Here is an 18,957-nt window from a genome sequence, read left to right on the forward strand (position 1 = left end):
ATGCTTTTAATTAGTTTGATAGAAAAATTGGACCTACTAAACACACAACTGCCTTTTACTTTCAGAGTTGGTTCCATTATTTTTTTCATTTGGATGAGAAGAAAATGGTGGACTTGATCCCTAAATCTCTATGCTATGGGACAAAATACCCCTCTGTTTGATAGAAAAAGTAAAGAAAAAGGAAGATCGATCCAACCTCAGATATCAGTGATAAACTGATAGGGTTTAAGTTCCCTAGAGATTTGTAGAGCACGCGAAAATTGAACGAAAAGAAAGCGATAATTTCCTAGTTGAAGTTCTAGGGTTTTGGAACAAGAATGAGAAAAGAAGTATTTTATTTCTTAATTCATAATGAATGAAAATACGAAAGAATTCTATTATATAGAATTCTGAACCCTAACATGTGTCTTGCTAATCAATAAACATAAATAAAACATAATCAAGAAACATAAATAAATAAGAGATATGCTAAAATCAAGAAAGGAATTGAGGATGATCTTTGGCGAGATTTGCTAAATCTAGGAACCTATTGTAAACTCAAATATAATTTTATAACAGATAAAGGTTAAAGAAAGAGTGTGGAAATTTGAGAAGTAATAATGCCTTAGAAATGAAGAAATCCCAAACTTTTCACAACCATATTTTCCACAAGCACAAATACAAAAATCTTGAGCCCCTGGGCCCCCACCCAGCCCCCCCAAAACACAAACAGCCTCTCTCCTTCCACATATATTTACAACACAACTCCCAACTTACAATGGAGCATACCTCTCTCTCTCTCTCTAGAGCTCTCTTCACAGCATAAACACATATTCTGCGAATCTTCTCTCACCCAATCCATGCCCCATCCCTACTGCTACCCATAATTTCCCCTCAATATTCTCAACCTCCCCAGGAAGGTGCAGAGGAAAAAGAATTGAAAAAACAGAGACTTTGTTGTCCTAGTTGACCATAAATTATCATACAAAATGTGTGTTCAAGACGCCGACAAGGTCAGTGAGGGAATGGAAGATATGAGCCTCCCAAATCATGATGATCATGGTGATGATGATGATGATGATGTGAGTGAGGGAAGCGTCAAGTCTATGCAGCCGTCGCATTCTGCTGCTGAAAATCGAGATAGCAAGGCCGCTGATCCTGTTGCAGCTTCCATAATCTCCTTCCCGGTAGGTAAAATTCGTCTAATTGGGTTTGATTTGGTCGTGTATACAAGGTAGTAGTGTGCTCTTTCTGCAATTTGGGGGTGTTTATCTTAGTTTCATGTTTGGATGGGAAAAAGAGGAGAGAAATCATTTGGTTGCAACTGTGAATTTATTCGAATTGGGCGAATTGCTGTTTCGTTTTCTGCAATTAATTAGGTCGGTTTATTTTGGGGATGGGGATAGGGGCGTTGAATCAACGACCTAGATATCATATCACATCTAAGATTTGAACTCATTGTGACCTTTTGCTTTTCATAATTATTGCTATTCTAGATACCACAAAATTTGCTAAAAAAGTTAACTTTAAATGATCTTGCTTGTTTGAAAATTTGCCTCTATTGGCCAATCTCATCTTCACACTTGGAGTTATTGTAGCCTTCTTCTGTCATAGTGATGAAGATTATAAGTATTTTTCCTTTTATGGCCTTTATGTGAAAGGGAGTTATTCATGTCTTGCAGCAGAAACTTGAAAGGGTGAAACTTTAGCTTCATTCATGCCATATGCAACATTGTGATAAGTTTCAACTTTCAAGCAACCAAAAAATCCCAGTAACTAACTAACTAACTAACTAAGAATGAGATTTAAGCTTCTGTGTTCCTTTCTTCATTGGAGATTTACTTGGAAGTTGTTATATCTCTCGATGCCGATTGCCGACACATATGTTGAGGATTGTTTGTCTAAATTATTCATGTAAATGAATGTTTTCTCTTTAAGCAATTTTTTTTGTAAGGCTTACTGTTGTCTCATTTGGTTAGCATTAATATTGTTTTGAGGCCTGAGCTTGAACATGTTTTTCATCTATCTGGTCATCTGGTGTCTATGGTCCACATACAACACTAAGGCATGCTTTCCAGCTTCTTGTTCCAATATGGGGGAACGGACATTTGTATTTGCACTCAGGCGAAAATACTTGCCTTATGAGAGATATAAATGGTGGTGGGCTGGGGTTTGATTTGACAGATTTTAGGATTATCTCATATGATTATTGAATCTTGTATCAAATTACTTGTCTATCCCTAGAAGTTAGAATAACTAAGGATATTACAGGCATATGCCAAAATTTGTGAAAAAAGAAACTTTTTTAATAGTACTCCTATAGATATAGTTAGAAGCTGAAGTGTGGAAGTTCAGTGTTAAAGTTTTTCTTGGACTATTGGACTATGATGGTTCTTGTCTCAGTTCCTCATATTTTCCTTTTTTCCTTCACAGCTGGAAACCATTTCTGAAGAATCAGTTATCTCGGACAAAGCTCAGATGTTGAACAATTTTCTGCCCACCCTTCGGTCTGGGGAGTGGTCAGACATTGGAGGCAGGTCACATATGGAGGATACTCATGTTTGTATTCCTGACTTAGCTATGAACTTCGGTTACGCTGCACGTGGTGAGGAAGCCATGTCCTTCTATGGGGTAAGTTGTTTAATTTGCCGCTATTTTCTTTGAGAAGATTTGCATGTGAACTTGATATAGACATATGTAATACTAGTAGTATTACTTATTCAAAACTGATCAAGAAGTATTTTAGATTATCTAACTCATGGCCGTGGTAATGGCCAGTCGTGTTGTTCAATTGTGCTTTAGCATGTTCACAGATTTCCTTCACGCAATACGTTATTTCCTCTTGCAGCCACCATAAGCAATTTATTCTTCTATTAAGACAACAAAATGGATTCCTTAATTATTAGTATCTCTTTATGATGTACTATCATTTTGCATTTGGTCTATACAGTTATCGTCTCATGCAATTTTCAAATGAATGCATTCTTTTATATTCGATAAAATTTATTATCTGCAAAGGAGTTGCATTCTTTTTACTTTTGTAGGTAATATGCTAGCCCAAGATGGTCTATAACAAAGTTCACGACACGGACATAAATCGGATTATCAGTATCACAGAATCAAACAAGTTCTTATCTTTTTTTTGTCTTACATGTGAGTTGGATTTGTTGCAGGTGTTTGATGGACATGGTGGGAAGGGTGCAGCTCAGTTTGCTCGGGATCACTTGCCAAGAATCATTGTTGAAGATGCTGATTTCCCATTGGAACTCGAGAAAGTGGTTACGAGATCGTATATAGAGGCTGATGCTGCATTTGCAAGGTCTTGTTCTGTTGAGTCCACGCTGTCATCTGGCACGACTGCACTAACTGCAATGATACATGGCAGGTAAAGGATTATTAACTGGATTTGAAGTCCTCTAGAATCGATTGTTCGTTTGCTAAATCTGGCATATTTCTGAACAGGTCATTGCTTGTAGCAAATGCTGGAGATTGTAGAGCTGTTTTATCTCGAAGTGGAGTTGCTGTCGAGATGTCAGAAGATCACAGGCCTTGCTCTGCAAGCGAAAGAATGAGGATTGAATCAGTAGGTGGCTACGTAGATGATGGTTATCTAAACGGACAGTTAGGAGTGACCCGAGCTTTGGGAAACTGGCACATCAAAGGCCTGAAAGAGGTTGAACAAGGCGGACCTCTGAGCGCAGAACCGGAACTCAGGCTAACTACACTTACAAAGGAGGACGAATTCTTGATAATTGGAAGCGATGGAATATGGGACGTATTCATGAGCCAGAATGCAGTAGACTTTGCGAGGAGGCGGCTCCAAGAGCACAACAATGTCAAGCAGTGCTGCAGAGACATAGTAAATGAAGCCAAGAAGCGAGGGGCTACTGATAATCTGACAGTAGTGATGGTGTGTTTTCACTCCGAACCACCTCCTCCAATTGTCTATCAAAGGCCTAGAGTTCGAAGGTGCATTTCTGCAGAAGGGCTTCAAAACCTCAAATTCCTGCTTCAAGGTTAGAGCAGAGATTGATCCATTTCTTCTTACAGGTAACAATTTATGATTTATGACAATAATATGATGTTGTGAGCAACTTGTAAATATGCCTATTGAGAAAAACAGAAACAATGTATAAACTGTGTGGCCATTTTTCTGAGTAAAACGATGATATTCTTCCTAGGAAATATATTTTGATCTTCAATCTTATTAGACAAAGAAAAAGTTAAATACAGTTTCATTATGCAGAAGCCACAATTGAAGCAACAAATTCCTCAATATTTTGATCTGATGTGCCTCCTGCATCAACTGCCTCAGTAGCTAATCTCTTCCATCTCTCTGCACTTCTTCTCATCTCTTCCCCTCCCCCATCTTCCATCACATGCTTCACGCAACGAACTATCTCGGCTCCCCCGACTACACCTCTCTGGTCGGGGTGAGCCCGGATCCCCACCCCCCACACGTCCGCCATCAACTTAGAGTTGGTGGTTTGATCGCTCCACTGCGGCATCCCCACCATCGGCACTCCTAAGCTCAATGCCTCGAGCATCGAGTTCCACCCGCAGTGCGTGACGAAGCACCCCACCGCCTCGTCCGCCAACACCTCCAACTGGGGGCACCACCCCACCACCAACCCTTTCTCCGAAGAGAAACCGTCTGGAAGCTTGGACTCCTCCGTGGGTCTAACCACCCACATGAAGTAATAGCCGGATAGTCTCAACCCCTCCGCCAATTCCCCCATCTGCTCTGCTCCCAACTCCGCCATACTACCGAATGACACGTAAACGACGGATCTCGGAGCACGCCGCCCAAGCCACTCTATGCAAGTGTCCCTGCTCGGCTTCAACATGCTAAGACCGTATACTCTGTCGTCTGCCATCCGCTTGTCCAAGTACGCTGAAGGTATGCTCGGCCCGATCGTCCTAACCTTCCCCATCCCGGCCATCCACTCCTCCGCCTGCCATGACCACCAAATTTCTTAAAATACATAACGAATCACTCCTCCTATCACTAATTGGTTTTGTGAACAGTACCTCTGTTTCCAGCTCGTAGAAGCTATTGACCAGTATGCAATCCGCCTCCGCGATGTTCTCGAACTGATCCAACATCAGCTTCAAACCAGAGGGATACGACCCGTCATACATGAACGACGGCATGTCTGACGGTTCCATAGCAGGCAATCCAGCAAGACGAACAGCGCCACCGTCCAAAAACGGCAGCCGAATACGCCCCTCATACAAATGGTGGTAGATGCTAGTCACCACACACGATTGAGTGAAGAAAGCCACTCCAACCAATCCAAACTTCTTAGCAACATCGAGGCACCACGGAATGAGGGGGCCGTAGACCACGCAGTCGACTGGCTGGCCGGATCCCCTCAGCCGCTCCAGGAGCTCCTCCATTGTCTTCGTCCCGACTTGTCGCGTGCGGTCCACGAACTCCTGAAGGTCGTCATTGAGGTCGCCTCGCCACCCGTTGTCGTATCCGTCGGAGATAGTCTCCACAGAAATGGAACCACATGAGAAGTCCTGCATGGTTTTGAAGGTGTAGCGTGTGACGGCGAGTGTGATTTTGACTCCCTTTTGTGCTAAGCGTTTGGAGAATTGGAGCATGGGATTTATGTGGCCTTGAAGCTGATCCGGCATGATCAAGCAATGGCCTTTGCTTTTCTCCATTTCAACAAATATATGCCTTTTTGGGTTGTGTGTTTATGTTTTTGCTACATTCTTACAACAAACAGGTTCTTATATAGTAATGTGTATTTAATCAAATAGTATTTGTAATAAAATATCCTAGATCATGAGAAAATTGGTTATTGTATTGATTGTGAGACTAAAACAGTAGTTTTATCTTCATAGGAATTTAAGATAGAGAAGGGGATATTATAGTTAAATTTGACCTTGGCTTAATCTGTGGATTAGTATTAAGTTTGTTGAATTGCTACATTAAACTATTGAGCAAACTCTTGAGTGATTAATAGTAAGCAATCATACTTAGCTGCTAAGAGTTGTGGTACGAATTTGACTAGAGCCATTAAACTGTTGAGCAATCTCTTCTTGAGTGATTAAATAGTAAGCATTCATAATATAAATAAATCTTTGAATCATGTTCTTTATGAGTAGTAAAGTTGACTGCCTCTTCAATCTCTTGGTTTTAAATATTGCATTACATATTTCTATTTAATTATATTAATTACTACTATCTCCGTCCCCTAAATTTTGACACGGTTTGACCCGACACGGGTTTTAAGAAATGTAATGGAAAGTGTGTTGAAAAAGTTGGTGGATGTGGGTCTTACTTTTAAAGTATTAGTTTTATAATAAAATGTGAGTAGGAATGGGTTAGTGAAATATAAGGTGTATTACCAAAAATGGTAAAAAGTGAAGTGTGTCAAACTTTCAGGGACGGACCGAAATGGTAAACTGTGTCAAAATTTGGAGGACGGAGATAGTATATCATATACTCCCTCCGTCTCGCTTTAGCAGTCCCATTGACTTTTCTGCCTTCTTTTTGTAAAAATGATAAAAAAAAATAGTTAAAGAGGTGAAATGGTAAATTAAGAGAGAGAATAATATAGAGAAGAGTCTTATCTACATTATTGTGTCTCTTACTTTACCATTTCTCCACTTTAACTATTTTTTATTATTTTTACAAAAAGATGGCAGAAAAGTCAATGGGACTGCTAAAGCGAGACGGAGGGAGTATAATTCTATATATTAATGAAAAAGGTGTCTTGGCTAGAAAATATAGATTGCCTATTATATCCCTCTTACACATTCAATTTTAAGGATAATTGATATACATCATATACTATTTGATAAATAGTATAATTAAATAGAAATAGGTAATGCAATATATAAAACCAAGAGAACCAAGTGTATTTACTTGACTGTCTATTTAATTAACCAAGACAGCAAATCATATAAAATTGGAATCATATTCTATTTTATTACACTTGACTTCAATTCACATAATTAAGCCTTTATAACACACGCGTTAATAGCAGTAACCTCAGTCAGCCTAACAGTCTTTTTAACAAAATTAGTAGGTAATGATTTTTCATTTATTTTGCTTCGCCGCAGTAACTAATTGAACTTGAACATTTCATGCAACTAAGCCGTGCTTCATCGTCTTCGTCTTAAGAATCTGAGTCATCGAATACGCGAGTGCCATAGCCGGGTTGACCCGAATGGTGGTGTTGAACGCTCTACACACCTTCATGTGCGCACGCAGAGCTTCTTCCCTCACCACGCCGCGCACCCCTCCGTGCATCTTCTTCGACTCCTCCTTCACCGCCTCCGCACACAGCCCGCACACCCACTTCCCATAGAACCGGGCCCGCGTCTCCCGGATGTAGGCCGCCGTGCACTCCTCCAGCAGCCCGCAGCACTCGCACGCCACGGAGTTGACTTCGTTGACCGCCGCCGCCGCCGTTGCCGGAAACCTTAAATCCATGTACTTGAATATCCCTCTCTCCTTGATTCTCTCTCCTGATCTCTGCACCATGTCGAGTGACAGCCGCCGAGTGTTTCTGTTTGCCAGCATCGTGTGCTTGTTTTCTAACATCTTTCTCTTTATGGTTAGTTAGTGCTTGTCTGAATTTCTATATATAGATAGATTATGACAAGACAATTTAAGGGGATGATTGAAATATCTGTGGTTTGTCACAGGTTGGGTAATATATGCCATTCGTTTCATTTTCAATACTGTTGGGGAAATTAATTTAGTGTAGCATTAATTATTGTTTGTGACATTGATGTGTGCACCTGAAAATCTCGAGGCTTCATAGTTGTGAAAATTCATTCTTTATTTCTGTGCAGTTGGAACAACCTCACTCATGTGTGACACAGATTTGGAAGGGAAAAGTAAGATTGATTGGGACTGGATTAAATCATTGGATCATAACGAGTAGCGTATCTCTGTCGCCACAGCTCGGCCGTTGCGGTTGCAACTTGATCTAGGCTGGCCCAAGATATTAAAGAAGGTATCAGCGTCATATTCTCGCCGGTTGTTATTTTAAGATGTCTAACATTAAATATCTCATTTTATTACTTATAAGCCTCTTGTCCTACAGTTGCACCATAGTGTTTGCAAATTAATTACACCTCATATATCAGCGCCATGTCGATAATCGACATATAAATTCGATAACCATGTCGATATTTCCTTTCTCGGAAATGTTTTTGAACATTTTATTCTCAAAAATGAATCAATAAGTACTCATTAAATAATACTCCACAACTTAAAAGATTGAACATTTTCAAGCAAACGCTCCAAACAATGGAATAAAATCGACCATTTATCCTTCTTAAAATTTCGCTATATCTCTACTATCCAAAGTGTCCAAAAGCCCCCATTACTTATTTGGCTGTAGGGCCATGTATAGTGCGGAGTTGGTACAATGAGCTTAGATTTAAACTATGATATCTGACCCTAATCCTGCCGACTCAAAGGTTAGACACGAGCAACGTGATTTGATTACCATCCACACGGTCAGTGGCGAAGCCAGAAATTTCATCATGGGGGTCCAAAATTAAACTTTAAAAAAATTACATAAATTAAATTATAAGATTCAAAATGTAAAAGTTAAATGCAATCACATCATAACATTTGTCTTGTATTCTTCATCTTCTGAAATCGCTGCATAATAATTTCATTGGTAACTTTAACAAACACATCCTTTTCCATATAAGGAACTAAGCAATTATTCAACTGATGAAGAATCAACGGAAGAAAGTTTCTTGAAATAATGTTCCATATACCTACAAAATTAATCAATGATTAAGTTTGCAAAATATAAATCATACACAAAAAAGGATAAAGTTCATCTTATGCTTCACAACTAAAAAAATAAAAAGTAAACAAAATATACAATACGCTCAAATCTAAAATGTTGTTGTCACAAATCAAACAGTGTGAAACTATTAATACATACACATCAAATTAAGAATAGGGGTTAAAGAATTCCAACACAAAATCGCCGTAGCCATTGAATTACATAAGCTAATTCTCTTTCTCCCAATTTGAATTTTATGTCTACCAATTTAGAGCTTGAATATGATTATTTAGGTCTCAATTTGCATAACTATTGCAGCCAAACAAAAGAACAACCTATGTAGAAAAATCAATTGAATTATATTTGAGTTTTAAATATACCTAAAACCGTCCGCCATTAGGAGTCCCATTTATGGGCGGCACGGGTTTTAGGAGATGTTAAGAAAAATGGGTGGAAAAAAGTTAGAGGAATAAGAGTCTCACTTGTATATATTAGTTTTAAATAAAATGTGAGTGAAATGAGTTAGTGGAAGGTGAGACCCTATTACCATTTATGGTAAAAGTAAACCGGGACTCCTAATCATGGACGAACTAAAATAGAAAAACGGGACTCCTATTCGTGGACGGACTAAAATAAAAAAACGGGACTCCTATTCGTGGGCGAAGGAAGTATAAATTTTGCTGATATCTATCTTTAATATTATATATTTATATTAAATTGTAATTAATATGAAATTACTAAAATACCCCTAGATTTTTTTAAAAACTTAGTGGGGGGACCATGAGCCCCCCTGGCCCCACCTCCGCCACTGCACACGGTCCAGATGATATGGATCTTGCATGCCAATGAGTTGCACATGGGCCATGCTCTTGTGGCATCGAGATGCATGGACCGAGCAACACCCCTGCATAGTTTAACGACATTGTAACTGACTCGGTCCGCGTGATACTCTTTGGACTTGATGCCAAATACCCCCTCCTCCCACAATAAGAATCTTATTTTGCCATTGCGGTTCATCCTACAATAAGAGTCATATTTCACTTTTACCATAAATAGTAAGTAGGTCCTACATTCCACCAACTTATTTCATTCACATTTTGTTATAAATCTACTATATATATAAGTGATGCACTATTTATTAGCACTAAAAATACTTGCAAGTATACAAGGTAGATCTAGTATAGCTAATGGTCAGTACCGGGATATCAAACTCAGGGAATAAGATTGCAACTGTCTATCATATACTAAGCCTCATATACTATCCAGAGACAATGAATTTTTGCTTTGATTTGATAACTAGACATAAAGAAATAAATAAACAAATAATAGAAAATATAAAAATAAATAATATACAAAATAGGCTAAAGAATGTAGAATTTTAGGAACCACAATCAAAAGCTAATATCCAAAAGACTTCCTTGAATTACAGTTTCTAGAGTTATTAAGCTATCACAGATGTAAAATTATATCTTCTCTGGAAGCATACAATTTGTAGATTGCTACCTAGAACCGAAGTGTCCTTCCTAAAACTAAGGCAACAAATCCTAAAAGCTCCTAAGATAAATTTGCTTCATTCAAAGGCTCAAATCTCTCGATTATATTGGCAAAGACGTCAATTTCTCCTCTTTCAAATTAGACTACGCACTTCCCAGGTATTGTAGTAAAATCCACATGCATTCATAAGATGACCAGTCAAATAAACGTATAAGCACAAGAGAAATTGAAATAACTACAAGAGCTAACAAGGAAAAACAATTGAATAAATAACTCAAAATCATAGCATGTTTACCAAAAATTCTACAAAAGATATTTAATACTTATAGACAAGCAAAACAACAAAAAGTACTAGACATGAAGAAAAACAAAACAAAACCCAAGGTTGAATGATGTAGTCTTCAGTCTTCTCTTACCCGGATCTGCAGAGCTCCGCTCCAATGGAAGATGGAAGAATGAAAGTATGTGGAATATGAGATGGAAGAAGTATAAAGATGGAGAGGGTTGAAAGCTCTGAGATGGAAGAAGGTGTAGAGAGGGAGGAGGATTGGAGGCTCTGAGATGAATATTATCAATTAGGTTATGGGGTATATATAGGCAAGAAAAAGGTTTATAATTGGTAAAAAGTATCCTCCAAGTGATGGGAAGCAAGGTAAATTCGAATTCTCCAATTAATAGGAGAGATTTGGCAACAATTTCTTTCATTCCTTAATTTCCGCCTAATTTTCGCCTTATTTTGACTGCACTGTGCAACGTTCGTAAAATGACCATAACTTTCTCCACAGAACTCCGATTTAGATGTTCAAGGTACCCACGCGAAGCTCTTTAGAAGACGAAGAGAATGGTATGTATTAAGAACTGATTGAACTTCAAACTCGTTGGCAGATGGGGTCGAACATAGGCTGCTGAACCTTGACCATTTTTGCACATTTTTTCTATCATTTATCAACAAACACGTTAAAATACCAAAATGTATAATATACACAATTTAAGAACATAATTTGCAAGATTGACATTTAAAATGTGCCAAATCTAGGCCTTAATAACATGCAAATCCCGTGTTTATCAATAAGTGGGATTCATATTTCACTAACTTATTATACTCACTTTTTTTTACATTTCTTAAAACTCATGTCATAACTAAATATGACTCCTATTTCGGACGGAGGGAGTAATACACAAGCAGACCAACAAATTCCATGTCGAACTCTCTGGACAGCACATCGGCTTAATACACGAGCCGTGTGGTTAGTGATGCGGACCACACAGTTCATAGGGACCCCCTGGACTAGTATGCCTCGAGACACGAGCTGTGTGGTTCATCATCCTACCACATAGATCGTGTCTTGTGTTATCTTCTGGATCGTGACCTTTGGAATGGGCCGTGCAGTTTGATACGATCCCTCAAACCACCGCGGCTCCGCAGGCTACGCAGCAGCCAGAGACGTCAACAACACAGGTGGCAACGTCGACTGAAGCACTGGGGTGTTGGAATCTATGCCCGGTCAATGGAATTTGACCAATTATAATTTCAACGAGACATTTAATTTTGTAAAATTAAATGATATAGCTTCGATCTACGTTCGGAGTAGATGACCGTGGTATATTTATTTTCTCAAATCCGATTCCCGGTGAGTGAGAAATAATTATTTAAAGTTGTGCAAAAATTGCAAACTTAATGAGCTATGAGGGGAGATTAGGGAATAATCAAGAGAGTTAATTATCCCACATTGAAAGTTTCAACATTATTAAACTAGTATTTAATAAGAAGGATTATTACATGTAATAATTATAGTGGACTAAGATGGGAGGAAAAGCCAACGTGGCGACACGTGATAGCCCACCCCGGGGCAACCCAAAGCTTCTGCTCCCTCTCAAAATCAGGGGCCCAACCCGCGCCCCCGGGGCGTTCAGCTCAAAACCAAAAGAGCCTTCGGCCATTAATAACGGCCTTTTGGGGTTGTGACCCCCGGGGGGCCGGCCTAAAAAAAAGGCAACCTTTCCTTTCCATTCTACACATCATGAAAACTAAAAGCATTCTGCATCATAAGCTCTCTTTTATGCATTGTTCTTCGTAAACTCGCCCTCTCCCCCTTTCCTTTTCCCAAGTTTCCCCGAAGGGGTTTCCCCATCGAAAAGACTGTTTTTTTTTGGGGCCAAACCCCAACCCAAGAGCCCTTCGGGCGTTCTTGCCGGAAAGAGGCCTCCTCGACTCCCAAATTTTCCTTTTCAATTTATTAGTTTTGAATCCTTTTTTGAAATTTTTGGTTCGTTAGCTCTTGTATTCCTTCTTGTTTTCCTAAAACCAAAAATTTAAAAAAGGGAATATAACTTGTTTTTTAAGGGGTTTCCGGCCCTCCTTAAACCCAAAATTTTGGGGAAACTATAATCATTTTTTCCCCAAAATTCAATTTGAATCCAACACCCTGCCACCAATCCGGCCACCACCGCCCATCATCTTTTCCCACCATGGCGAACACCGGACCAATCCCCACAATGGCCCCTACCCCTGGGTTCACCTCTTCGTCTACATTGTCATGGGGGTTTAAACCCCTTTGGTTTTGTTGGATCATCCTCCGGGGGGTTTGGTTCCATTTTTTAGGGGTTTCCCTTTTGGATCCTTCAATGGATCGAGTTTTGGGGGGCCCCGGGTTAAACCCGGGTCCCTTCCTTGGTCTGGTACGCATGGGGCCCTCACTTAACATAAAATTGGTGGGGGCCCCTATCCCTAACCATGTTTTTGGGGCTTCGGGGCAAATGAAGGTTCTTTCCCAAGGACCGGGCACCGTTGGCACCTAGAATGATCCACCCCCCGAAAAACCACCTAAATTTGGAGGGGGCTGATTTAAGAGGTGGTATCAAAAGATGTTTTCTATTTACAACTTTGGGCATCCCAATTTTCCCTCACGGAGCGACCCGCCCACCCCGTGATCAAGAGACAAGTTTTAAAGGTCATGGCGGATAAGTTGAAACATAAAGGAGATTATCTTTGTAAAAATTTTTTTCTAAGTGCATTAGTTTGGTTTGTACAATGTATACCCCTTTTTGTAACCACATAAAAAGAGATGGGGGAAAGCCTAAAAGAAAAAAAAATGAGGAACCCTTGGTTTTAACATTTTGTAGTATCCAAATTCATGGACTACAAAATGGTCGACTCTAGCCCCGGTCATGGAACAAGTTAAAGAGTTCCAAATGATCATCCCGGGATTTCCGGCGAAGGGAGTTTTGGCCCGACAACTTTTTGCGGCATACTCATTGAAGTTCCCCCGGTTGGAAGGACTTCAAGCACTACCTAAAGCAAAAGCGAAAAAAGAGGGAGCCTTGAAGACTTGATTTTGAAGCCGCTTAAAGCGGATGTGCGAAAGGTCGTTGAAAAAGGGTTTTGCCCCTTGTGCCAAAGCCCCTTTGGGAAGCGGACCCTCCAAAAAAACGTCCCGCCCAAATGGGAAAGAAAAAGGGAAAGGGGAAAGCACCCTACAAAGAAGTTTAAAAGGCGAATGTTACAAGTGTGGCAAAGTTGGCCACTTTCCCAAAAAAGGACCCGGCCAAAAAAAAGGCCCACCCCCACGTCGGAAAAAGATTTGGGGGTTTTGGGAAGAAGATGACCTCGTTGCCGTGGTCCCGAAGAAGTCAACTTTGTTGACAACAAACGGCTGGTACATCGACCCCCGGGCGCTCCGTCATGTTTACTCCGATGGAACAAGTTTTCCCCTACCCCGGCCGTTGAAGGGAAGATCAACAGGGGAATGGGCCAGCCCGAGGTCCCGGCATTGGCAATGTGATACTCATAAACATCCGGAGTCACGATCACTTTGAAGGATGTGCTACATGTCCCGGACACCCGCAAGAACCTAGTGTCGGGATCAATACTAGTTAAAAAGGGGGTTTTAAAAACTTGTATTGGTTTCCGATAGGTTTGTTTTGTAAAATTTTTGGGGAAGCCCCTCGGAAAAAGGTTATGTAACCGACGGCCCCTTTTCCCAAACTTAGTGTCCACGCCCCTTTGTTCCAAAGCCTTTGGCTAACAATAATAATAAAAGCATCTACTTCCTCTTATTTGCCCAAATCCTTCAAATTTGTGGCATTGTAGTTTGGGACATGTAAATTCAAAAGCCAAAAAGATTAGTAAATTTAGATTTACAAAAAGGCAATTAAATAGATACCCAAGACAAATGTGAAATATGTCTTGAGGCAAAAATGACTAAGTTACCGTTTACCCTTGAAAAAAAACAAAACCCCCCAATTAATTCACACCGGGTGTAGGATTTAAAGAAGGGGGGCAAACTAGATTAAAAAAATACTTTTTCACTTTTATAGATGATTGCACAAGATATTGTTATATTTATCTTCTAAGAAGTAAAGATGGGAAACAATCAAGCCCCTTTAAAAATTATAAGAACGAAGTTGAGAATAAACTTGGTTGTAAAATCCCAAAATTCAAAAGGGTGAGGGGAGGGAAAAAAGCCCGTTTTAGGGGTTATGCAACCCCAAGTGGTATAATTCATCAAACAACCCCCCATACTCACCCAATCTAATGATTGTGAACGAAAAACGAACCTAAAAGAGATGATGAATGCTTTCTACTAAGTTCGGGATTACCCCCAACATGCCCCCGGGGGGCCTTTTTGACAAACCAAATATATCCTAAACAAAATTCCACTCAAAGGAAAAGACATCACTCCTTAGGGAAATTTGGGGAAAAGGAGGAAACCATCCTACAAATACCTCAAAGGGGGGGGGTTTGGCCAAGGTGATGGTTCCCGTCTAAAAAAGACAATTGGCCCTAAAACAACATTGATCTTCATTGGGTAGCACTTAACCCTTTCATATAGATTTGTTGTTCACAAGTCCCAAATATCGACTATTACAAAAAGGGAAAAACAATCGAGTTAAAAGTCGTATTTCTAAAATACATTTCCTTGGGACAAAGAAAGTCCCCCCAATTCCGAGACAAGAATTAAGAAAGGAATTCTAAAACATGGGTGAAGCCACTAGTTTAAACCGCGGATGGGAAAAGCCTTAAAACGCGCAAGCGGAAAATGAGGCATGATCCAAGTGATGCGGATTTAAAACGTGGGAGTAAATTGGAAAAACTAAAAACATTTGGTCCCCGATCATTGCTTTTTTGTTAGGAGCCAACGTCAATAAAAAAATAAAATTCGATGGGGCCCGGGTTATATTGGAAGAAGGGCCTTAAAACGAAATTGACTCAATTTTGCTAAACCACACTTGGGGGTTGGTTGATTTGGCCCCAAAGGGGCCAAAACCTTTTGGGGGCAAATGGGTGCTTAAAAGAAATTTTGGGGGCCCAAAGGAACAAGGGGTAAAAATATAAAGCCCGATTGGTAGTAAAGGGGTTTTTTAAAAAAAGGAAAATGACTTCTTGATACCTATTCACCAGAACAAGGGGTTACATCTATCCGAGTGCTTCCGATGCGCATTGCACAACCTTGAGATTCATCAAATGGATGTTAAGACTAAGGTTTTTAAATTGTAACTGAGGAGAAATCTATATGGGAAAAACCAAAAGGGTTTGGGGGGGGCCCCGGGCAAAAAAGAAGGTATCCAAATTTGGGTTTAAATCCCCCTATGGATTAAAACAAGCCCCGTTAAGACACTTGAAGTTTGATAATGTGATGTTATCAAATGGGTTTAAAAAACAACGAAAGGGGCAAATTTTCCCATATTAAGAGCACTAATAATGGGTACGTTATAGTGTGTCTCTACGTTGATGACATTTAAAAAGGGGACACTCCAAGTGATTAACCAGGGCAAAAACCATGTTAAAGAGAAACTTTTTACATGAAAGACATGGGTCTAGCCGATGTAATTCTTGGAATGAAAATTCCCAAAAACATCTAATGGGAAAATCTTAACCCAATCTCCCTTATGTTGAGAAAATATTGAAGAAAATTTAATGCCTTTTGATGGGGTGCAGTTAATATCCAATTGAACTCAATGTTCACTTGAGCAAAAACAAGGGCGAACCCGTTGCACAAGAAGAATACACGGGGCATTAAGGGGCCAAAGATTAATAACCCCTGGTCGGACATTGCCGGCCCTGAACATGTTGGGGTGCTACACCCAGTAATCCCAAAAGGCATTGGAGAGCTCTTTTGGGTTTTGAGATATCTAAAACATTTAAAATAGGGCTACACTTTTGAGATACCCCCGGACTTGAAAGGCCCCCTGATCGAATTTGGGTATCCGACAATAAGGGCTCACTTTCAACAAGTGGGTGCGTCTTTACTATTTGGGGGGGAGGCCGTCTGGAAACCACCAAAAGGCATGTATAACCCGTTCAACTTTGGAATCAGAATTCATAGCTTTAGATAAAGCTGGGGAAGAAGCTGAATGGCTTAAGAACTTCCTTGAGGATATTCCAGGTTGGTGTAAGCCGGTGCCTCCAGTGTTGATTCACTGTGATAGCCAAGCCGCTATCGGGAGGGCGAACAATGGCTTCTATAACGGCAAGTCTCGACATATTCGACGACGACATAATACCGTGAGACATTTGATCACAACGGGCGTGATTACAATTGACTATGTGAAGTCAATAGATAATCTAGCGGATCCGCTAACCAAAGGGTTAAATCGTCATCAAATGAATAAGTTGCTAGCAGGAATGGGTTTGAAATCCACAAACTAAAGAATTGTCATAGTGGTAACCCAACCATGATAATTGGAGATCCCAAGAACTTGGTTCAATGGGAAAACTAAGCTATGAGAGTTCGTGAGAAACACTCATCGACCTCTATTCCCTAGAGAGCAATTGAAAACTTGCCTTGTGGTGAGGATAAGTCTATGACTTTTAATGATTTCTAAGGATCTCAAGGAGATTGAGTTCTCAAAGAGACCGAGTAGGGCAAGATACTCGAGTAGAAATCACCTATGTAAGTGTGAAGTGTGGCCGCTTCAAATTACACACTTATGAATCCAAAGTGGTGTCCAAGGCCGCAAAGGACACAAAACGTGAGAACGGATGAGGTTGAGGTGTTTAAGTGTTAACACCATTGTCTCGGTGCACGCCGTGGGGGACTAGTTCAAAGCATCGCGCTACTAGGCCGCCTGTGTATCCGATGGCGTTGACTATGGAAGGTTCAAAGCTAAAAGCTACCTATCCTTATGCTTATATACCTCTCGAGGGTTGAGCTTGTGTCTGCATGCATTTGCATTTGGCTATTTCCACTCATGTGGGGGATTGTTGGAATCTATGCCCGGTCAATGGACTTTGACCAATTATAATTTCAACGAGACATTTAATTTTGTAAAATTAAATGATATAGCGTCGATCTACGTTCGGAGTAGATGACCGTGGTATATTTATTTTCTCAAATCCGATTCCCGGTGAGTGAGAAATAATTGTTTAAAGTTGTGCAAAAATTGCAAACTTAATGAGCTATGAGAGGAGATTAGGGAATAATTAAGAGAGTTAATTATCACACATTGAAAGTTTCAACCTTATTAAACTAGTATTTAATAAGAAGGATTATTACATGTAATAATTATAGCGGACTAAGATGGGCTGTAAGAGCCCACGCGCGCGCCGTGCTCGTGCCCGTGCCCGTGCCCGCGCCCGTGCCCTTGTCCTTGGACTTGGACTTGGATCTTGGCAATTGGTCTTTGGGCTGTTCTTTGGGCCTGGTCGTGGGCTTGGTGCTTGGGCCTAGTTGCGGGCTTGGCCCAAGTCTAGTGGGACTAGTTCTTTTTAGACCACCACCGTTTCCACGTCAGCGAGCCAAGCGGGATGCCACCTCGTCAGTATGACGCGGTAAGCCAACGTGGCTGACACGTGATAGTCCACGTCGTGAACGAATCTAGAAGCTTCTAGACTCAGCCTCTCTAGCTCTGAGCGCGTAACGGCTTGTAACGCCCGAACGTTACAGCTCGTAACCGACGACCGTTACGGTCTAGCATTAATGACGGCCATTATGGCCGTTGACCCCCTGCAGTGGACCGAGCCTATAAATAGGCTAGCCATTCCATGCATTCTACACATCATCAAACACTAGAAAGCATTCTGCATCATAAGCTCTCTCTCTATGCATTGTTCTTCTGTCGAAGCTCTGCCCTCTCCTCCATCCAGTTCGCCGGAGCTCTGCCGATAGCGGTGCTGCTTCATCAGAGACGTAGCCGTTTTATCTTTGGGGACGAAACGCCAATCCGAAGAGCACTACCGGGGCGTATCTCGTCTTGCGGAAAGAGGCCTCCTCGACTCGGCTAATTTCCTTTTCAATTTATTAGTTTTGAATCCTCTTTTGTAATTTCGGTTTAGTTAGCTCTTGTATTCCTTCTTGTAAGTCCTAAAACCAACATGGGGAAGACTGCGACAGAAGATCGTGGAAAGAAGAAACAAGATACCATCGCAAGCACGAAGCCGAAGATGAACGCTCTCCCGCCGAACAAGCTCGGCAGCTACGGCACAAAATAGTTAGCAATCAGTTGTTATTTCATATTTTAATATGTTTATGTTTAGTTATTTTTGGATAATATTCCATTCGTCCCCCAAATTTTGTCATCATTTGACTCGGCACGGATTTTAAGAAATGTAATAGAAAATAGGTTAGAAAAAGTTAGTGGCATGTGGGTCCTACTTTTATATATTAGTTTTAAAATAAAATGTGAGTGAGAATGAGTTGGTGGAATGTATGGTCCACTACCAAAAATGGTAAAAGTGAAATGTGACAAATTTTTAGGGACGGGCGAAAAA

General features: G+C 40.5%; 3 protein-coding genes across 3 annotated transcripts; 1 reads left to right on the plus strand and 2 right to left on the minus strand.

Moving 5' to 3' along the window:
* The first annotated feature begins 752 nt into the window (after positions 1-752).
* Positions 753-4,181, plus strand: LOC125196039 (probable protein phosphatase 2C 54). The gene is made up of 4 exons (XM_048094390.1): positions 753-1,166; positions 2,413-2,610; positions 3,153-3,364; positions 3,442-4,181. Exons 1-4 carry the CDS (start codon positions 969-971, stop codon positions 3,998-4,000), a joined length of 1,167 nt encoding a protein of 388 aa, XP_047950347.1. The 5' UTR covers positions 753-968; the 3' UTR covers positions 4,001-4,181.
* Positions 4,124-5,677, minus strand: LOC125196038 (mogroside IE synthase-like). Its single transcript, XM_048094389.1, has 2 exons — positions 5,011-5,677; positions 4,124-4,934 (listed from the first exon to the last, which is right to left on the minus strand). Exons 1-2 carry the CDS (start codon positions 5,650-5,652, stop codon positions 4,218-4,220), a joined length of 1,359 nt encoding a protein of 452 aa, XP_047950346.1. The 5' UTR covers positions 5,653-5,677; the 3' UTR covers positions 4,124-4,217.
* Positions 5,678-7,081: 1,404 nt separating this feature from the next.
* On the minus strand, positions 7,082-7,543 carry LOC125193705. Its single transcript, XM_048091572.1, has one exon. It carries the CDS (start codon positions 7,541-7,543, stop codon positions 7,082-7,084), a length of 462 nt encoding a protein of 153 aa, XP_047947529.1.
* Positions 7,544-18,957: the final 11,414 nt, after the last annotated feature.

Source organism: Salvia hispanica, chromosome 6 (genome assembly GCF_023119035.1).
Source record: "Salvia hispanica cultivar TCC Black 2014 chromosome 6, UniMelb_Shisp_WGS_1.0, whole genome shotgun sequence".
NCBI classification, from domain to species: domain Eukaryota; kingdom Viridiplantae; phylum Streptophyta; class Magnoliopsida; order Lamiales; family Lamiaceae; genus Salvia; species Salvia hispanica.